Source organism: Chaetodon trifascialis, chromosome 17 (genome assembly GCF_039877785.1).
Source record: "Chaetodon trifascialis isolate fChaTrf1 chromosome 17, fChaTrf1.hap1, whole genome shotgun sequence".
NCBI lineage: Eukaryota > Metazoa > Chordata > Actinopteri > Chaetodontiformes > Chaetodontidae > Chaetodon > Chaetodon trifascialis.
Genome location: NC_092072.1, coordinates 4,177,561 through 4,200,266, shown reverse-complemented (window position 1 = coordinate 4,200,266; position 22,706 = coordinate 4,177,561). Strand labels below are relative to the sequence as shown.

Below are 22,706 nucleotides of genomic sequence, written 5' to 3'. Positions count from 1 at the left end.
TCTTGTAATCCATGTGTGGTATTTGGCAGGACAGGCAAACGAGTGTGAAGTAACTAAACTAACTAAACTTTGTTAGGATCTGTAGCCTACCATTGTGCGCTGCACATACATTGCATTTTGTATACTTAACATCGACTTAAACTATTTTAGCAACATGCAGTATCACTTTAAAGGATTTTTAACTATCCCTCCAGAAGGAAGATAAATATTTAACAGAATGGCAGGAAGGGAAACGCAGAGAGGGTCTGTGTTTTCTCCCAGACAGACTGATATGAGCAGAGAGAGGCCGGAGAGGAAGAGAGGCTCCGTTAGTGTGGAGGAAGAGGAGGTGGTGATGAGGGGGAAAGAGGGCCGTACATGAGCTTTTGTTGTGCATAGCACTGGTGCTACAGAGGTTGAAAGTTGTAGCACGAGCATGTAAACGTCTGTTACCATCTTTAAAAACCACCACAAGTAGCACAGTTCATCACTTAAACAGGCATGAAAAACTAGAATCCAAACATTCGAGTCAGTGACCACGACAAGGGGCTGTGTGCAGAGAGTAAGATATATTTGAACACAATGTGTGACTTGAAATGGAAATGAGCAAAATGTGATTATTTCACTTAACTGTAATTCAAAACAGAATCGTGAATCCTGTCAGTGTTTGTTCTAATTATGTCATTTTTCCCATTATATATTAATATGTATATACATATTTAAGTGAAAACCATCATACAGATGGTCGTTTTAGCACCATTTCAGACTGTTTTTCATTAGTATTGCAAAGCTGCACAGCATATACGTTGCCCTGTAGATCCCTGGGTGAAATAACACAGTTGTGCCTCAGCATCAGCTTCTATTCCTGGCCTGCCTGCCTCACTCCTCTGGCCTGTGGAGGACGCAGGCTGGAGCACTGCCTGGCTGCAGATCACTCTTCAGTTAGAAACTGTGGAAACTGAGAGAAAGGTCACACCTCGAGACATTAAATGAACTGAAGAAGGAGGAATCTGTGAGAGTAGAGACAGTAAAGACAACTTTTTGAGCTTCATCACAACCTCAGTTTACTCAGGATGATGTTATCTCAGTAAAACATCGTAAAGATAGCTGCTCACGACTTTACAAGAGGTCACATCTGTAGATACGGAAGTTTCTTATTAACATGACCTCAAGTTGTTGAACTCAAAGAGCCTTCAACGTGTCTTAGCTTTTGTCTTTACGTCAGCTCTCATACAATACTGCTTTACATCACTGCTGAGTAAGATGAAAGACATGTAGTCACTGTGAAGAAGACCGAGTCGTGTGTGCACTCCTGTGAGTGTTACCCATTTACACTTGACTGTGTGTTAGTGTCTTTCATTAAGTTCATGACATGAGTGTGAGGTAACAAAAAGGCTTTGTGGGAGTAATCCAATACAAGTAGCTGCTAAGCCGCTAAGTGTTTGTGTGTGTGTGTGTGAGGAAAGAATAGCAACTCTCCTGCAGAAATCCTCTCAAATTGTTATTCGCAAATCAATACAAATGCACAAATCCAGCATCGTCGTTAGCTGTCTCCATGGGGGGTGTTGAGTGCGCCGCTTTGCCTGTCTGAGCTGGATTTCTGTGTGTGTATGTGTGACCTTGTCATCTGCACCGTTCATTGGAATAATCATGATGGCTGTAAGTAGTTAACCTCCCTCCTCTCTCTTTGTTTCTGTTTTTTCAGATGAGCGGGACAGGGTGCAGAAGAAAACCTTCACAAAATGGGTCAACAAGCATCTCATCAAGGTATGTGTCACTGGGTTCAGCTACTTTGATGTGTGCCTGTTTTGGCTTTGTGGAAATGCTTGTCAGGGTTTTTAGGGCTGTTTTATATGGAATGCTGAACGTTTAATCTTAAATTTTATCTGTCATCCTGGCTCTTATCTTCAATACAAAGTTAAGTCAGACCAACATAAACTGTAAAGAGTCTGAGTGAAAGGTTTTTCACACAGTCCTCTACAACATGCATGTCTCAGATGGCTTGATGTTCTGTAATATGCTCTCAAGAGCATGATAATAGCCTCAGAAACCTGGTAACTTGGTTGGGGTTCATTGGATCCTTTGACTCAGTCCGACTACTGCTTGATAATAACAGAGCACATTAAAACAAATTGATCTTAAGGAAAAAAATACATTTTCTTCATCTGCCCTCAGGTTGTCCAACAGGTATTTATTAGTGATATTTTTATAAAATTGCATATTTATTTTTGGAAAAACACTTCCTACTCATCTTCCTCCGCTTCTCTTGGCTAGTTTCGTCATCCTGTGTGCTCTGATCACAGCTAATGTGGCCTTGTCTGAGCAGCAGACTGAGCTGTTGCATCAATAGATGAGCATCTGTTCGGCTCACTCCTGCTCTGTCACTGTGAGCGATGGCTCTGAAGTTACAGCTCGTTAATCCATTCCCCTCCATCCAGCCATGGTTACACTTCAATCATGTTCAGCACCAAAATCAAAGTGGTGGGTAAAGTAAAAGTCAGTCTTAAATGAATATTTGATAGCGGTTGTGAATGCAGAAACGTTAACTTGAATGCAGATATTAAATTATGGATCGGTAGACTCTTCGTCTTGCCAGGATCCTGAATGTGATTGTTGCATTTGAAGGCTTCAGTCAAGAATCAGCTGAAGTTATTAGTTCTGACTGAACAGCTGCATAAAGTAAAAACATCCAGCTAAATAACATCTATAGTTCTTCCTCTCACAGTAAAGGAGGCTTTGCATGATGATACCTGACACCCCTAAAATCCAGTTAAAATGCTGCCTGCTGAGTCAAACCTTGAAGTGGAGGACATAGATGATTTTCCCTGAAGATAATGAAGAGAAAGGGAAATACTGATTGATTGTCTCTGTTAGCTGTTTACAGACAGTGTGTCCTCTGTGGGTCACAGACAGCTGGCTTTGCTGCCTACATGTGTGCATAGTGAAACATCTGCACACATGCACACATGCCGTTTCTGTCTCATCCATGATGTATAGCATGTACACTATGTGTAGCACACTCAGGCGGTGAGGGGAGCAGAATGCAGGGTATTTCTATCACATGACCGGGGAATGAAGCATCTGTCTGACCCCATAACTCTGGAGCGACTGTCGTCACAGTGCCCAGCCTGTGAGTGTAACTCTATATCAGCCTGCACTGCCAGACTGACCGCTGACTGTAAATGTAGGTCAGAGATGGAAGCAGCAGCAGGAGGGATGGGATGCTTTTTCAGTGCTGGAAATGCAGCTCCCATCAATTTGTAATGAAATATAGCTGTTTTATTGCCTTTGTGTGTGCAGAGCTGAAATATTTGTTGATTATATGATTAGTCAGTCTACAGGAAATTAAATGGCAACAGTTTTGATGTTTGATAAGTCACTTAAGTCATTTCTTAAGCAGTTTTCTGGTCCCGGCCTGTTAAAATAGGAATATTTGCTGGTTTCTTTGGCTTATATGGGAATAAAATGAATATTATCGAGGTTTGAATTTTTGGTTTTAGCAAACTCTGCATTTTGTAGACCAAATGCATTTTAAAGACATCAGCAGTAGAGTTAGTAGTCCTAACTTTGGATTTGGAATGTTTCAAAATAATATTTAGAACAGTTAGAACCACCTTTAAACCACCACATTAACAGACAAGCAAAAGAGCCAGATAAGTAAGAAAAGGTTAGGAAACGAGAGACAGTGCAGACAGTGGCTCCAGCCGGCACAGTGCACCATGAACAACTGCTTTTCTCTTCCACTTCTTTTCACTCAACCACACACTCACTCATTCACACAGACAGACATGTGCATGTACACGCACACACGCACACACACACACTGCCAGGCATTACATTAGCACAGAGGTCATCTTGAGTTAAGTGGGAATGGTATTTATTAAGAAGAGTGCTGAACTTTGAGTGAGATAGGAAGATGAGGTGAAGACTGATGGAGGGATGGTAGAAGGAGACAGTGAGGGCAGGATGACATGAAAACATGGATAGCATACGAAAGAGAAGAATCAACTCTTGTCTCATCTGCTGAACTGATCTGCTGCCGCTGGATGAAAAAGTGTTGCCAAAGAAGTAATATGTCAAAAAGCGATTATGTCCCAACACTGAGCTCTTGAATAGAGAGCGGGGTGAAATAGTTCTGTGCTCTATGTCATCTGTTGACTCTTGGCCAGGATTGATTGTACAAACCTCCACCCATCAGAAGGGACAAAGAGACCTACATGGACAGAGAAAACAGTCCTCAGGCTAAGACACAGAAAAGATTAAGAAAGACAGAATAGAAAATACGCTCCTGAGACAAAGAGAGGGAACATTAAAGAGAAGATGAGGAGAAAGAAAAGGAGAGGTAGGCAAAGACAGACAGGTGACCTTTGACCTCAGGTGACATCATTGGTTCCTGTCTGCTCTGTGTGTGTGTAGTGTCTGGTAGCTGCACAGGTGTGTGTGCATGCATGTTTGAGTGTGTGCAGTACAAACAGGACCCAGTATAAACACTGGCCTCCCAAGCTACCTGCTGGCACGCAGTGACACTCTCTGACCCAGCAGGCTGTTGACACAGGGAGCACAAATCCGGTAGCTGTGGATTAAGAAGTTAGGATGAGGCAGAAAGTGTTTCACAAAGATGAAGAACTCGTAGCCACATTGTGTCTCAGTGAGCTAACAAGGTGTTTAACCACACACAGCCTTTTTTTGTAATCCAGATGAGCTTCTACTTAAGTAAAACCTACACAGCAACCAGACTTGAGACGCCAAACACAATAACACCGACAATTAAACACGCAAGTACTGTTTGTCAAAGAAGTGTGATGAGAACATGTTTCACCTCATGTTCTAGCCTTTAGCAGCCATGAAACATGCACCCTCGTAAATATTAGAAAAATAAAGGAGAGAAACTTGAAACAATTTCACAGCAGAAAAGTCTGAAGGCCATTTTTACAATAGCTGTGTGCTTTTTTAAAGCCTTAACCTTGCTGTTAGAACTGGGTGAAACACTGCATGTAATTTTTAGCATTTTATGACCTGCTGGGACCTTCAGATGTGGGGTTTGAATCATATCACATTAAGCAGCATGTCAGTCTCAGAAACTCATCCTTAATTGGCGTTCAAGGAGTTGCCATCATTCATTTTTCCACTCTGCTGCAGTTGTCAAACCCTGTTTTATGCAATATGACTAAAAACATATTGGAAGGTATTTGAACTTGTAAAAAGTGTTGGGATGATCCACATCCTTCGTCACAGATTTGTGCTGTTGCCCAGGTGCTCTCAGCAGGCCTGTGGTCCTAACATTACCTCTGCTTTAGTGCCAAAGGCACCTGACAGCTGCCGTCACTACACATCAGACACAGCTGGCTGTGTGAGCAATATCCCTTAAGACGCACACACATACACACAAAAACAACAATCTACAGATGCAGCTGGGTGTTATGCAGAGCAGTGAATGTCATACACTAGAGTCTACTGTAAACTGCAGTGGGACTTTCTCATGGGCCATCTTTTGGATGCCCATGGGAACATAAAAAAAACATCAATTTTCCCTTGATGGGCAGCGTATTTGGCAATGTGGTTGTTACAGAAGTTTGTGTACTACTGAAGAAGGGCCAGTTATCATAGAAAAAGCAGTGCTGATGTCTCACAGCCGGTGCCCAGATAAATGATTGGAAGTGAGTGGAATAGGATGTTTCAGGGGGTTATTTTTATTTCAGATCACAGGGTGGGCTTTCCAGTAAGCTGGTATTAAACACGTCATGGACACAGAGAATCCACTTATTCGGGCTAGCTTGGAACCAAGGGCCTGCTGTGACACATTGAGACACAATTAGACAAAAACAGCACCTCATTTCCAGTCAGTGTTGGATGCACCATTTCTTCCTGCCATCTAATTAACACTTGTGCCATCAGCTCCTTTCTAAAACAGCTGATGTCTATCTCGCATGGAGAAAAAGAGGCAGCAACAGAAGGGTGAGAGTATGACACAGATGAGCGAGGAAGAGGAAAATAGATGGGGGAAAGTAGAAAAAGGGTTATTGAGGACAAGTGGAGGGATGTTGTTATTTCTGTAGCAGCAGTTTTAAGCCAAAGACAGTTTTAGCGATGAGCTCAACCTCAAGAGACCTTCTGTCCTGCCTTTAAGAAAGGCAGCGTAGCAGTTCAGTGCATCTTTTTTAAAGTGGTATAAGGATGGTTCATTTTAATTCATATTTTGTTATTCCTAACTTAGAGAGTGGAGACCTCTCCAGCTCACTCTTGTGACTGTTTTGCCCTCTTCTGGTGAACTGTGGTAGTACAGTTTCTTGTCCAGGGGCCAGGACTGCAGCAAAACTTTTATCAGTGCAGGTGCAGCGAGAAACTGGAAAATCACTGTAATGCAGGTAGACATGTGCCCTTGGTTGCTGAGGTGGATCAGCATTTTTTCAGCAACAGTTTTGAAGCACTTTGGGAAGGAGTGTTTGACCTGTGTCGCCTGCCAGCCTCCCTCTCTTTTCACTTTCTGCTTTCCGGTGAGGAAGAGTAAATTAGAAATGCTCCATTTGTGAAAGAAAAGTGTTTCCTTTGCTCCAGCCTGATGTTGCAGTGCCTTTCTGCAGCTATTGTACGGTTCCTTTTGTTCTTTGACAAACTGATGAATTGGAAAGTAGCCTAGATAGAAGAAAGGACCTAGAAACAGCCCTTTTTACTCACGTCTTATTCAGCTAGTTTCAACTAATGTGCATTGTTTTCACAGATTTTCTCTATTCATAAACCTCCTATCTTTTATTCTCTCACTTTACAACTACGTTAACTTTGTCCACTCAGTGTAATGAGGCGTCACGTCACTGTAAACCTTTACATTAAAGGCGTCACACCAGTCTCGTGTTCGTATTTCATAATCCTTGTCATTTTTTACCTTACTACATTTTTGTTACTGTATTTTACTCCAGAGAGGAGGTGAGGAAGGTCTCATAAACAAAATAAATGTGTCATTCAATCTCATGCTGTTATGCATTTGAATCTAAAGTCCTGTAAATCAAAGAGGAGATGGAGAAACTGGCGCATGGCGGTGACAAACACCACCACAGAGATGTCACGTTCAGTTCAGTTGTCTGTCCTCACTCGTCACAGCTCGGCTGATCCATCACTCCCTCTCTGTTCAGCCTCAGGTCGTCACTGTCTGTCCGTCTCATCCAGTGTCCCACTTTTCAACTAAACAAGCACTAACTCTGATCAGGCTGCTGAGTCACCGTGTCGGCAGCCCACCCCCACCCCACTCATGGTGGAGGCAATGTCATGGCAACAGAGATGAGAGGCCACAGCTGGTGCTTCTGTCTCCGTTGGCCCGACAACCACTGTCACCAGGCCTGTCAGCTGTGGGCCAATTGGCTTGGCACATGTCAGGAGTGTTGAGTCAACAGAAGGATGATTGGAGTGAGGAATTAACCTTTTTCTCTCTGTGTGTCCTCTCCTCATTCCTTTTTCATCTCCTCATCACCTTACCTTACCTCCTTCCTTTCCTCTCCTCATTCCTCCTCCCTTCTCTTTTCCTTTTTTCATTCCTTCTCTCTTCCTCCTTCTTCATTCCCTTTCCTTTTTCAGGTGAGGAAGCACATCACAGACCTGTATGAGGACCTGAGGGATGGACACAACCTGATTTCCTTGCTGGAGGTCCTCTCTGGAGTCACCCTGGTACGGATTCCTATCTCATTCTCACACACACACACACACACACACACACACACACACACACACACACCTGCACACACATGATTTTTTACTGTCGCTCTGTAAGTTTTTCCATCACACACTCCTCTGCTCCATCGCACACCCTGCTGTCATTTCCAGTTCAAAGCATCAGCAGAATGTTACTCTTTAATAAAATACCATCAGAGGTCAAGCGGCAGATGAAGCTTCTCCAGCACATTATTTAGGCCAAAGTTAGACAACCTGGCATTTTAACATCACCAGTATGTCAAGTAAACAGAAACACGGCAGCTTGAGCCCCAGCAGCTTCACTTTGGTCAGCTCGATGATGTAAGAGCCTCAGTCCTGATGTGGACAGACAGACAGGCCACCGTGTGTCACAGGCGGGCTTAGCTGCAGACAGGTAGACTAACAGAAACAGACTGCTGACCGTGGTCTGCTTAGGTCCACACACATGCACATAGAGGACACTCTGTCCCCGTCATGGACAGTGATCTGTGTCAGAGCTTAACTGACTTCTGTTGTTCAGGTGTTTCATTTTTTTAATTTGTTTTTTTGCAGTTACAGTATTTTGTCCCTTCTTTCATTTGGTCCCGCCCTCTCTCGTTCTGTCTTCTTTCTCATGCTACATCTTCCTCTTCCTCTCTTTCTGTCTCCCATGTCCCCCCTTCTGTTACCATAGCAACAGAAGAGCGGCCCTTCATTGAAAAGGGCATATGCCTCGCGGGCCCCCCCTCTCATCTTGCTCAGAGGGGAGGATGAGGAGGAGGAAGGAGCTCAGGGAGTATGTTCGCATCAAAGCCTCTCCCCCTCCACTGCTCACTCTGTCACTTCTAACCTCTGACCCTTCAGCTTCACCCTCTGGCCCATAGGTGGAGCTGTTAGGCTGCATGAGAGTGCTGTGCCACTGACTTCTGACCAGCATACTGGGCTGTACATGTTACTGTGTGACACTACATCGTTTCTGTTGGGTGACAGCATCATAACAAACGTTTCGATGGTCTTCATATTGTAAGTGTGTGTTCCTCTGCAGACAGACAGACAGACAGACAGACAGACAGACAGACAGACAGACAGACAGACAGAGAGAGAGAGAGAGAAAGATGATTGGCCTTCAAAAACAAGGCTGAAAAATTTGCACTGTAAATATTTGAAGTTTTCACCCAACAATGCTCTACAACTATGTTGCATGAATTGTGCACAATAAAGTGTAGCTTATATATCATCATACACTCAGTGGCGACTTTATTGGATGAAGTCAAATTTTTGGCAGTCCAATAAAACCGCTCGGCCATAAATTCTACCTTTTCAAAGATTATAAGGTTCAGTTTGGATTATTAGAGAGGTGTGAATGTAACTCTGATGTGTTCATTATTGAGGCTGTAGGTTACAGTGGTGTTGAATTTAACTGCGTTATCCTGAGAGATGTTTCTAATGATTTGTCCATCCCATTTACAGGAATATTAGAAATCCACGTCAATATAATGCAGCCCAGTACAACACCAGACAAACATATCGTGTAATTAAGCCCTTTCTGACAGTCTCAACTTAAACCAAATGTTATAATCTTCCTAAATGAAGAATTTGTGGCAGATTTGTGGTATTGGATTGCAGTAAAATGTATAAGTGTACCTAAAAAAGTAACCAGGGAATGTGTATTTGTTGCCAGTTAGACGTAATTTACTATTTTTGAGATGTTCTAATGTTTGACTAATAAAAATACTGTTTTATTAAATTGTAAATCCCAAAATAGTCTATATTTTACAGTGAAAATTCCAATATGTTTGTGAGAGATGAGAGAAAGATGTTTGAACATACTGACTTTGTTTTTCCTCAGATCGTTATTAGACCCACTGACACATTTCAGAGCCCAGGACAGTGAACTAACACTGAGGACACAGCTGGAAAACAAACCAATGACAAGATTACACTTCCAAATTCATACACCACTCCACTCCTCTCCTCTCCTCTCCTCTCCTCTCCTCTCCTCTCCTCTCCTCTCCTCTCCTCTCCTCTCCTCTCCTTGCTTCTCCTCTCCTTGCTTCTCCTCTCCTTGCTTCTCCTCTCCTCTCCTCTCCTCTCCTCTCCTCTCCTCTCCTCTCCTCTCCTCTCCTCTCCTCTCCTCTCCTCTCCTCTCCTCTCCTCTCCAGTATTTGCTGATGTCTTGCTGATGTGACGACTAATCCTGAGTGTACCTTCTTTTTACCAGCACAGTGTGAAACCACATCTGCATCCTGCACTCATGTACTCTTTGCAGCAAGAGTGTGTTTGCGTGTGTTTGTGTGTGTCTGTGTGTGCGTGTGCGCGCTTTTCTCTCTCTCTTTTTGTTAACCTATCTTACCTCTAAACTGTAAACTGGATGTCTGTTTGTGAAATATTGGTGGTGTGTGAAGAAAAGGAGAAAACGGGTTTGATATGAAGTTTGCTTTTTTCCATTTTAAACCAGCATGGTTTGGGTCTAGTTTGCTCCTGACGTTTGGCATGTCTTTAATGGCTCCTGTTGAAGACAGCGCCCCCTGAGGACCATTTCATGTCAATACAACCATGCTGGGTTTTTACTTCACTGCACTGTGGATTGAATCCAGCTTTGTTTGCACTCACTGCTGCCTCTTGCATTTGTGTCACTAAAAATGACTAAGTTTAAACCCATTTGTTGACTCTCCACATAATTTTTCTCTCCTCTGTTTTCTTTCCAGCCCAGAGAAAAGGGCCGAATGAGATTTCATCGTCTACAGAATGTCCAAATAGCACTGGACTTCCTCAAACAGAGACAGGTATGTGCACAAACAGAAAAACATGGGTATTCAAAACATGGACATTCGTGTCACATGCTTCTTGTGTCCTTGTGTGGTGTCCACATAAATAAATATCTTAAGAATAAATAAATACCTTAAGTTTTGGTCCAGTTTCAAGTTCATGTTGTTCTGTAAGGGTCTCCAGGTATTAGTTTTTTACAGTTCCAGTCAATGTCAGCATGTTTCCAAGGGTACAACAAAACAATGATGAACATGAACAATGAATGATAAAATGATCATCTGATCATCCATTCTGTATCTGCAGTACAGTGCCCCCCCCCACACTGCATCTTTCGCCCGCTCTTGCTATCATGAATTCAACTCTCACTTACTCTGCAGCTCTTCATTAACTGTCAAGATGCAGCTTTTTCTCTCACTTAAAACACCTCTTCCTCCACATCTCTCAATCCTCCATCTTTCTTAAATTGCATCTCTCGTCTCTCTCGCCTCGTTCCCTGGAGACAGCCGTGGTGGAGGGCTAACCTTTTCTTCCTCTGAATCCGGTCTGAGTGTCACTGAGACCTAATTATACAGCCGCGGCGGCTTGGCTTAGCTGGAACCACAAGATTTAACAAGGTCTCAGAGAGTCTCTTGCACATAATGATTTTTGGAGTGGAGATTATTTTTTATCCTTAACATGCAGAGGTGAAGATGAGTTATGTGTTTTCTTCTTACTGGTCCACTCTGGTGTATCTGTGTGTTAGTGACTAAAACTGACTACTTTTTGTTGTGATAACTGTGTCAGTTAAAACTCATTTCTGTCTTAGCAGATCTTCTCATTTTGACTATTTTGTTAGCAAACCAAACAAAACTTCTGTTTTCCTGTTTTCAGGTCAAGCTTGTGAACATTAGGAACGATGACATCACCGACGGGAACCCCAAACTGACGTTAGGTCTCATCTGGACCATCATCCTTCACTTCCAGGTTTGTGCCCTTCACATGCTGCTCTGTCACTCCTGCTCTGCGTTTCCAGTGTTCGGATCAATTAATCGTTGTTGTATGTCCATAACTTCTTGAGGCCTTCATTGGAAAGCTTATTGGGCAGCTTAAGGTACTTACATCCAGCTCTTGATGAAATAGTACCTCTAATTGATTATGTAATAATTGAGTTATGATCCACATAATTACTGCTGTGACACATCTGGATTTTAATTGGACTGGAATGAAAGCAAAGCATTGCCACAAATGTGGATTTTATTTCGGTGTTATCCTGTTGCTATTCAACATCTGTGTCCAGCTGTTGGGATTTGAGTTGTTATCACTGCCAGGATGAGCTTAGCTCTGTGTGTGCGTGTGCGTGTGAGCGCGCGTGCGTGTGAGTGCGCGCGTCTGTCTGTCTGTCTGTCTGTCTGTCTGTCTGTCTGTCTGTCTGTCTGTCTGTCTGTCTGTCTGTCTGTCTGTCTGTGTCTGTGTTGGCAAACCAGTGTTAGCTTATGCAACAGAAGAGTTTGCTTATTGCACTACTGACTGGAAACTATCTCTGCACTGGCCCTTGCAGGAAGTTGTCCTCTAAAACATTACATGAGGACACTGTTTGGCTTCATTTTGCCAGCTGGACAGCCTGGTCATGGATAATGAACAGGGGACATGTTCAGTCTTTAGGCTTTCATATAAACCCTGATCCTGGGTTTACAGTTTGTTCCTGTATATGAAGCATGTCCTATTTTCACTGAAATCATCACATTAAATATATGTGTCACCTGTGGGCTCAAAGCGCTTTATCAGTGCAGAGAATAAAGCTCTGCAGACCCAGGATGTTGGTGGTTTCACAATCAGTCCAGAGGGAGTACACCATGTAGACTCTAATTATCTGAAAAGGTACATACTGTTATTTTTATCTGCACCACCCAGCTGCACTGCAATATCCACAGTGATCAGGGATTGAACTTCAGCTGTATATAGCTTGTCTGATTAAATTATTTGCAGATTAGCATTTGCTAATAGCATATAGATATTTTGTTTTTGCGCTTTTGTGGCTTATCCTGAGTATTCAGATTATTTTCTGCAATCACATCATCAGGACGTGATTGTTCAAGTGACAAGACAGTGCAACCCTGCCTGCAGGCTTCATTACAGACGAAAGCAAATAATGCCAAAGCATTTCACATGAAACATCTTCAGCATCTAATTTTTGGAACAGACAGCTCTTTTTGTCCCTTTGGTTTCAGATGAGGTCATGAATTAATTGTAATTACTATGGTTAACCACTAGACTGTGCTGTCATGTGACTGTCAGCAAGGTGACACTGCCAGCTGGTTGCGATGGAGACAGTAGTGCATGACACCCTGGCAACTGTTTCAGTGAGCATGACTCAGCAGAACATGGTGTTACACAGAGAGAGAGAGAGAGAGAGAGAGAGAGAGAGAGAGAGAGAGAGAGAGAGAGAGAGAGAGAGAGAGAGAGAGAGAGAGAGAGAGAGAGAGAGAGAGAGAGAGAGAGAGAGAGAGAGAGAGAGGTGGATGAATGAAGTGATACAGGACAGGAAGAAAACTAGAGGACTAACCCAAAGATGGTGGACGTGACAGGAGCATATGTTCAGTTTCATCCCTTCTCCTTCCCAATGTCCTTATATCCAATGTGTACTTATACTGCAAAAGTACAATATAGATGGAGTAATGTTATACTATGAGTTGAGCTGGACTTGTTTCAGTTCGTTTCAAAAAGAGACAAAGGAGCATCCACCTCAAGGTCACGCTCAGTCTCCAGTTTGACAGTGACCAACACCGCTGACAGTCAACACCTTTTGTTTGCAAGTTGTAGCAGTGTTTTTACTGACATTTGTTGCAGCTGTAAAGGGTTCAGTTTAAACCAAATGTCCACTCACAGTTCCTGGTTGTAAAGCGTATTACAGCAGAAAGCTGCAGAAGGTTCATCCTGCAGTTTGTAGTTTTGTTACCTGTGTTTCACTCAACATGCCTTAAATATTCACTCTCTAAAATAAGTGACCCAGATCAGCAGAGAAATCTATAATCTCCACGTTGGTCCCATTATTGCACTGGCACATCAAGTTCCACATTGGTCTGATAATGATGATGATGATGATGATGATGATGATGATGATGATGATGATGATGATGATGATGATGATGAAGCCATTTCTGGAAACAAGCCTCCAGGTCTTTGTGACCAGGACGTGTATGTGCTAATGAATGACTCAGCACATCGGCTATTTATAGGAGCTCGCTCAGTGAGCTATCATTTTTCATTTGGGTTGTAACTGTTGTTGGTCATTATTTCACAGCACATTAAGTTGCAGATGGGGTGGTATCTCTGTCTTACCTCACTCAGTCAGCTGGCTCAGACAATCTGCCTTCTCAGTGATCCTGCTGGAGTCAAAGCTTTGAACTCAGGTGTTACCTGTCAGTCACCTTGTCCTGTGTCGAAAGCGTTTATAGCAAATAAAGTGAAAACATCAACCTCTTTTGCAAGACTGTGACAAAAGCTTTTATTTTAATGTTGCTTGTTAAGGCATGCAGAAGACGTTCTCACATCTTTTCTAAGATCCACACTTCACAGTGTTAGGAGGTTTTGATAAATAGCCTTAATACTTTAACACTTTCATTATTATTGAGCAACAAACCTGTGTAGAAGAAAGACTATCACAGCTATGATTGTCAGAAGAGTCAAAAAAACTATGATAGAAATTACTCAATCTTATAATTCATCAGTATGTTAAACTACTTCCTATTGAAACATGACTGTTGTTACTTAATCAAGCAACTAGGTGGCACCAGTTAGCTCAGTATTGTATTTGACACTGCTAGAGTTGTTCTTGCCTGTGGGCCCTCCTCCTACTGTGCTGTGTCTGCCTGTGATTGGATAAACTAGCTGTACGTCACTGATAATTCCTTGTGAGATCATTTCTGAGCTGCTGAAGACATTCGTCACTGTTGCTCAGATTTGCTTCAATCGAGCCAGCAGACGTGGGACAGTGTATGAGTGTTAATTTTGACCCGTATTACATCAGTCGATCACCATCTGTGTCAGTTAAAACTGACTTCATGTCTGCTCCTGCACACGCTGGTTTGAATTAGTTAAATGCCCTTAAGTGAACATGTCCAATGTACCACTATGCCACGAATTTGCAGGTTTTTAAGCATGTCCCCAGTGCTTAGAAAACTTCCAACTTCAGATGTTACCACCTTACACCTCTCATTTAGATATGCCTTTGTCCTACTTTCACCGTTGAGCCACATATGTAGCACTGCCTACAAAAGCTGATGTTCAGTGCGACGAAGATAGCACTTATAAAGAAGACATGGCGAATGTTTATCTTCAGTGCTTTGAAAAAATCCTCTGTACAAACCTCATTCATCTACTTAACGTTTGTTTGTCCTTTTCAACGTAACACAGCAACATGATGTTTGGTAATATAAATAAATTGGAAGTCTTGGACTTCATTATCCTTCTTCTGCATATTCTGCCATGTTAGTCGGGGGCAGCATTACTTTGAGGAACATGGCGTAAAATCTTGTTGGCTGTTTATTACTTGGACTGAGCAGTGCAGCTCTTAAGCGCTTGCAAAGCCAGATGTGGGCTTTTTCCATCACAGTAATCATTTCTGGTCAGAGTTGTGTGACTTAACTTAGATTTTCTGATTGATTTGCCTTTCTGGACAACTCTGGGATATAATAACATAAAAGCTCAGCTTCTTAAAGCTACTCTGAGTGCAGATTGAGCCTGATAATAATTATGATAATTAAAATCTCAAGATCAATCACTATGCTTCTGTGCACATTATTAACAAAAGAGCTGCCAAATATAGGAGCAGAGGAGCTTCTGAAAGTCCAACATGCAGCGGTTGTATCTTGTGAAACGCTGACTCTGAGTTCAGATGAAGGTTGCAGTCTGATTATGACAGCTCATGGTGCCATGGAGCGACAGCGAAGGCATGAAAGCCTTGGGGACTTGATTAGTGCTTTTCTCCCATTGGCTCATGCCTTTTCCATGTGTGTTTGTGAGTGTTGTTCTCGTTTAATGAGAGAAGATGGATTGGCATCGTTTTCACCATTCGAGAGCGCCGCCTGTTAGTAGTCTCCATCCATATCTGTCTCTGTGAAAACATTCTGCGTACATTAGGCACTTACTGTATATGCAAAGTATCAGGAGTTCATTAATCTGCAGCGTTGGTGCCAGTTGGTGATGAATCCTCTTCTGCTGCTGTGTTACTGCCTGCTGCATTGTACAGGATCACAATTATGTATGAGCTGAGTTATCCATCTTATGTGCAGTGATGGTGGGTGGAGGCCGATAGAGGCTTTAAGACTGTTTGTGGCAACAGGCCCTTAAATGTGTTCAGTTTTGTATGAGTTAAATGGAATGCTGCATTACTACTTTGGGTGGCCAATATGCATCAAATATTCTACCCCGGGATTATTTTGTTTGTGCGATTAACTGTCCAATGGACACATTTGATTAAATGTAACCAGTAAGTGGTTGAAAATTTAGCTTGACATATGATTTAAACATTTAATCCATTCATTAATAATCATTTCAACACAGCACTAACCGTTTCTGGATTTTAAAAGTCAGGTTGAAAAGGACTATTTTGGGCTAATCCAGTGGATATAATGCTTGTAAAATCCAGGTACCTCATCACATTGATGCTGATTCCATGTTGCCATTAAACAGTCTTGTTCATTGATTTCAACGTTGCCTGCGAGGACCTAATACAGCAGTAATATTGAAAGCTTGGCTATCTCTGTTAAACAGTATAGAAAAGTCTGTCTCTTCCATTTACTCTGTTTCCCAATCTTAGCTGCTCTAGTGTGTGTGTGTGTGTGTGTGTGTGTGTGTGTGTGTGTGTGTGTGTGTGTGTGTGTGTGTGTGTGTGTGTGTGTGTGTGTGTGTGTGTGTGTGTGTGTGTGTGTGTGTGTGTGTGTGTGTGCCCCCTATTTCCCCCATGTCTCAGCTCTTGATCCTTTCACAGCCTCCATCATCCCCTCCTGGTTTTCCTCTGTCCTTTTCAACTTTCTCTTAATTCCCTCAAATCTCTTTCCTCGCTCCCTCCTTCTCCGTGCTCCTTGTCTTTTCACCCCAGGGCCATTCATAACCTGTAGCTTGGTGGACAGATTGAAGGGAATAGATGGAAAGAGAGTGAGAGAGAACAGATTGAAGTGCTTTCCTGCTTCTCATTTATGTTGCAGAGACGCAACAGTCTGATTTAGATTTGATTTCTCTGCGCCTGCTGTTTTCTCTCTGTCCCTGTTGCAGCCTGTCATTCAGGGAAGCTTTTGGGTCAAGTGTGTGTGTGTGCGTTTGTGTGTTTGTGGCATAGAAAGCTGCTCACTAACAGCCAAGAGAGAGAGCTAGAGAGAGAGAGAGAGAGAGGCAGGAGTAACGAGGAAGCGGATAGGAGGAGGAGAGCCAAGGAGGGAGGGGTGGATTGTGAGAGTGAGAGATCGAGCAGAAGAGAGTGTGAAGCTGCAGCAGCCGGGAGATAAAAGCTTTTCTCTCCCTCTGCCGGCATCTGCGAGCGAGGGATAAAGCAGAGGAGTGAAGCCAGCCGAGGGAGAGCGAAGCCCAGGCTGCCTGCTGTCACTGGAGCTCCTGGCTTCTCCCGATCAGCAGGCCTCAAACCACAAACGCACAGCAGGACAAGACACACTCGTGGACACGTTTGCAGAGGGACTCATACAGTTGACCAGGGGACCGCCCAACCTCGCAGGCACAAACACACACTCATGCTTTCTCCTGGACATCCACACACTCGCTGCTTCTCCAGCCTCCACCGTATCAATGGGATCAATCCAGCCACGCTTGTCTGACGGAGCCATGGTTTTCTTTTAGCTGGAGACGCCCTGTGGTCCTGTTTTTCTCCCTGCACGTCTTTGTTATTTAAGGGGACATGGATTGCGGACCCTCTTCTTCTAACCTCTGCCGCTGTGCTGCGTGGAGTTCAGGAATGCCCTTCACTGGACACTGAATCCCCTTGGCTCGATTCCAGATACACATCTGTACCTGAAGTAGGTCTGCTACTAGAACTGGATCTTGACAAGTCCTTAATTAAGCAACAGAAGACCAGTCTCTTCCTCTCTTCCTCCTCTTCAACCTCAGAGTCCAGTTCTGGCTCCTGCCCCAGATGCCTCTTCCTAATTAGATCTAGTGGATGTGAAGAGTTAATAAGAGACAAAAAGGCACGGGAGAGGAGAAACGGAACAGGAGCCTTTTTCCCCAGCCTGCTGTTTTTTGTGTGTCTCTGCATAAGACATGGTCTAAACACCCCACACCTCCTGCAAAGTGTGGATTTTGTCAGGTTGTTGCATCGCCGCACTGCACCACCTGATGAAGGGGAAGCTTGCCTGAGTAACTGGCAGACTGACAACAGGACACAGGAGGTTTATGATCAGACTGTACTGGAACACCATTCCCAGCCAACTCTGACCCTCAGGGAATCTGACATTGAGGTGGGGGAAATCTTTGCACTGGTATCCAGGGGAGAGGTATCTGATGCTGAGCTGTCTAGGGATCTTAAGGTGGAGTCTGTCTGCATTCAGCTGCCTCCAGATAAAAACCAGCACCCTACTAAGGCACAGAGCGGCATTTTGCGGGTCTTTTCAACTACTACGAGTTGATTCCACAGGTATGTGGATGCCTGAGATGAGCATTGTAAAACTGTAGACTCTCTTGCCAATCACGTGAATGGGAGAAATTAATGCCAGTGATTTTGGATTCCAACACATTGACAACAACGGTTCCTTCAGAGGAGGAGGGCACACAAGCTGGAAGGATTGACACATCACATGAGACGCCAGCTCAATGAGCAGCATAAATCGTGGGAGGATGACAAGGAGAAGTATCGGGGCAGGAAGCTGATGCACTGATTGAGCATTTAACAAGCTGTCAGTGTATTGGCTGAATCTCCCAGCAATCTGTGGCAGCATTGGCTGACTGCACACTATCTCTCATCCACAACCAATCTGGGCACCGTGCTGCCTCGGCAGAATGAGACACCGAGCTCGCCGTTACTACAGGGGATATCGACAGTATCACTGTTGATACTACTTCCACTACGAGGGCTGTGACACATAGGATTCCTACCAGTCTGTTGTGTGGCTGACTTGCATTACAGATCTTACTTCTCTCCTCTTGCACTGCAAATAACATTACCACAGTAGGAGAGGGGCATCATTAATTCATGACCTCAGACAGATGCTCGATCTGAGTGTAGATAGAGCTCTTGGATTACACGTTCACCTGGAGCTGACAACAGATCCTAACATCACTTTGTTTGTGGTTTATCGAGGAAGAGAGGAATGGAATTGCAACAGATGATGGTGTTGTTTTTTTTGGTGTTGTAGCAGTCACCTTGTCCCTTTGAAGGAATTATGACATTGAATGAAGAAATGACATAAGGCTGCTACTGATTTGGACACTCCCAGAAATCCTGCAGTACATACAGACCCAGACTTTCAAAGACACATGCAGTGTGTGTGAAGCAGCTGGATGGGCTAATGGGCTGAACAACGCCAGACTGCACTATGTTTTTCTCTCTCCCACACTCTTCATCCCTGCCTGAGACACTGCTTTACACCAGGTAACAGCTCACCTGCCAAAAGCCTGATGACAAATCAGACAGCTAACCAATTTTTTTTTCATCCCTCATGTGGCTCAGCTGACATAACTGTGTCTTTGTGTCCTTGACTGCGACCACAAGTCTTCTGGGACCAAGTAAAGCAGCCAGCTGCCTGCAAGTATACGTACACTGTTAAACAGCAGGGCCCTTTGAGAGAGCGTGACTGGCCAGTGCACTGCCTGAATCCAAGTCAGGTGAGGTGAAGGAAAGAGGAAGGACAGGGTGGGAGCTGTGATACGTCAGCCTGCAGTTGCCTCCCCGGCTGTGACTGAACTGTTAACTGCCCAAGGAAAAGACTGACTTTCCCTCTCTCCCCTTTGGTGACAGCTCATACCATCCATCTCCTTATTCACCAGGTTGTATTTAAGATGGTGCCGTGGAAAATGGAGCTGAACCTGCTCTTCAGAACTTCACATTATTAACAGGTGTCAGATTAATGAGGGAGCTGTCGCAGCTGTCTCTGGCAAGCCTATCTGAACATTTCCTCTGAAGTGTCTCCTTTAAAGGATGGATTTCTGCTCTCAAAAAACTGGAATAAGTGTTCAATCCTAAATAAACATTAATTTGTCAACATCAAAAACATGGGGAACTCCATGGGTTGTGTCAGGCCTCCTCATGAGGGGGAACTCGGTGGGGCTCCCCCACTTTCACCAAAGAAGCGTCTACGTTTCAGACGTAAGCACAAGGGCAAGAAGAGCAGGAAAGGAGAGTTGGACCAGGAGGACTTTGAGCGACAAAGAAGCAACGAGCCGGATGAAAGAGAGGAAGAGGGTGAAGATGATGAGGAAAAGGCTGCAGTTATAGAAATGGCAGACTCAGATTTTAGCAGCAGAGCTAGGACTCTTACAACAGTGCCTGATATCCAGTTTATTCATTCCAAAACTAATCTGCACAGCAATACCCTTTCCCCGGGCCTTTTGGGGGGCAGAATACTCGAAGTTTCCCCCAAGCCCAGCCCAGCCTGGAGAGGGGTTTTCTGCCTTCCAGGGGAGGAGGACACTGTTAGCGCCATCATAGATGTCTCCAGCATCCCAAGCCAAACCACAAGCACCACCCCAGTGAACACAGCTCCAGCCCTGGGCAGTACCACTCCAGGTGGAGGGAGAGTCTTTCGCGTTAAGGAGAAAGTCCAAGGGGTCCTCGAGAAACCTTGGATACTCCGGCAGAAGAGGGAGAAAAAAGACAAGGGGAGAGTAGAGAGAGAGGAAAGGGGGGATGGGGGGGTTAAAGGAGGACCAGAAGGGACATTAGGAGTGGTCCGGACATCTTCGGGGAGGGAGCGCAAAGGTGTGGTCCATATCCGTGAGGTGGATGGTAAACTGTGTGTGGTGAGGACAGTATACCCCAGTGATTTTGGATCTCCAGTGTGGAGTGGCGAGGCTGACAGTGAGGTAGAGGTGTACAAAGAGCCCCCTGCCCCATCTCCCGTTACAGGAAATATTCTCAAAGTCCAACTGTGTGAGGAGGAAAATAGTAGAGTCAAAGTGTCTGAAGGGGATTTCCCCATGTCCTCTAACCAAATGTGGATTCAGGAGACGATGGTTGTCAAGGGCTTTAGCTTGGACACTCCAGTTCGTGCACAGGAGCAGTCGTCTCTGTTGGAGTCAGGCTATGCCAGCGACCTGCCACTGACCTCCCCAGAAACAGCGGGCACCACTCCCAGTCAGACAGACTGGGGAGGGCTGACCAGTAGCTCATCAGAGAGACTGGACTCCATGATGGAGAGTCCTCTGTCACTGCAGCAACAGGCGGCTGTAAAATACCTGCCACAGGTTTGCTTCTATTTATCAGTACCTCTGTTCTGTCATCCACAAATCAACTTGTTTGGCCAACTCTCCTCAACCTTTCAATTTGTCACCAATTGTTTGAGTCATTTATCTACTAAAATGCCTTTTTTTGTTGTTGTTGTTTCAGCTTCTGAAATGTGAGCATTGGCTTTTATATTACTTGCTATTATGAGTTGAATATCTTTGGGTTTTGGACTGGTGGCCAGACAAAACAAGTGCTCTCAGCACATTGCTGTGTGTTCTGAAAAGCTGGACTCTGGGTACATTTTGTTCCCTGGAGTAAAGCATCTTTCTTTGTTGATGAGAATATGGGGATGAGAATTGAAATGACAAGTTATTCATCTACTTAAACATTTGGGTGATTGGCAGTAAATTAAACTTTGGTGACATTAATCCTCTCTGCATTTTGTTGTGCAACCTGCAAACGTGGAGGTCTCTGCACCCCATTTTTCAAACCAGTGGTCTGTTGTGCTACAGAGAGGCCTGCACAGCTCTGATGTATGGGTGTAGGTTTTGAAGGGTTCCTTTGTTGTCATTTGTGCACCGTGTTTGTGGTCATGAAGGGTTATGTGTGCGTGCGTGTGTGTGTTATCAGCTCTTGAAAGGCACTATGCCTCTCCATTCTTTTTGCCTCTGTCCGCAGAGCCTAATCAACGCGGCACAGAGTGTCTCCCCATCCGTCTTTCCCGGTGTCCTTCTTCCCTCCCTCCCCTTCTTCTCCTTCGTCTCTTCCATTGCCTGTTATTTTTCTCACACCACACATACTTGCTCACTCCTGACATCTGTCAAGAGTGTGAGAGACAGACTGTGTGTGTATGTGTGTGTGTGTGTGTGTGTGTGTGTGTGTGTGTGTGTGTGTGTGTGTGTGTGTGTGTGTGTGTGTGTGTGTGTGTGTGTGAGTGTGAGTGTGTGAGAGAGAGAGTCATTGCTTCAAATGACAGGGTGCCCTCTTGCTCCAGACTGAAACTTGTCATTTCCTGCAAATTCCAAGCACACAATATAATTAGGTGCATCCGTCTGTGTCTGTCTAGCTGTGGTGGTTTTGGTTGAAAAAGGTTAAGGTTACTTGGGGAAACATAGAAGGATGATATATGTTCATGTTCTGTTGGTGATCTACATTGTCGACTTCCTATGTTACATTTGACTTTTTATTTGTAAGCATATTCTTCGCAGTTTGCTGTCGGGTCACAAGCTGCCTGTCAGAAAGGCTGGATATAGTTTGATAGTGCTGACACAATACCTGAGGTTTGGTACTTGAGAAATAGATCATTGGGATATAAAAAACAGATTTTTTTGTATGAAGAAAGAGCTACGGTACAGTGCTCCATGACTCTGTACCAAGTTTGGGTAATGGCTGATTCTATTTCCTGTTGATATCTGTTGAAATATGTACATCAAAGTGCAATGGTTTCTTTGTTTTTCCTCTCTGTTTCTAACCATGTATAACAATTAACCAGAGAGGAATCCATCAGCATTACATCAGAGATGGCAGAGGCTTCAAAAGCCGATAATGAAATTCGCCCTCAAAATACAACGCATGTGTGCTTCGAGTAAAGAGCATGACTCAGTTTGTCATTACTGGAAGATCTTGACCGCAGTGTGTTGCTAAGCATACATGCACGTATCTGTGCAGAGCTCAGCCTATTAGTCCAGCCCAGTGTTTCTTTGTACAGCGGTGTTTATATTTGGCTTGTGAAACACGTTTGGGGCTTACTTGCAGGACTCTGACAGAGTGATTTTCTGTGCTAGCTTACGGCTGTTCAGGCCTCCTTCACCTTGAAAATAATAAGGCTGCTGCTGCAGACACTGCAGTGATACAGCAGTCGAGCTAGCGTTTTTCACGACAGCTGCCACTGTTTGTTCAGTTTTCCTCCACATTATAAAGGCAGTACAGTAAG

The 22,706-nt window shown here is 44.0% G+C and overlaps 1 protein-coding gene across 25 annotated transcripts in view; it reads left to right on the top strand.

Annotated features, from left to right (window-relative positions):
• macf1a (microtubule actin crosslinking factor 1a) overlaps positions 1–22,706 on the top strand; it is a 214,573-nt gene that overhangs the window by 86,547 nt on the left and 105,320 nt on the right. For 13 of the 25 annotated variants that reach the window (XR_011603232.1, XM_070985024.1, XM_070985032.1 and 10 more), the window contains exon 1: positions 16,850–20,793. Coding sequence is in view for 24 of the 25 variants with exons in the window: in XM_070985024.1 (XP_070841125.1) it covers positions 19,603–20,793 (1,191 nt within the window). In the remaining variant the exon portion in view is untranslated. Of the gene's footprint in view, positions 1–1,684; positions 1,747–7,545; positions 7,636–10,346; positions 10,425–11,277; positions 11,371–16,849; positions 20,794–22,706 lie in introns of those variants that run through there. The other 12 variants (XM_070985041.1, XM_070985038.1, XM_070985039.1 and 9 more) reach the window with 2 other exon arrangements.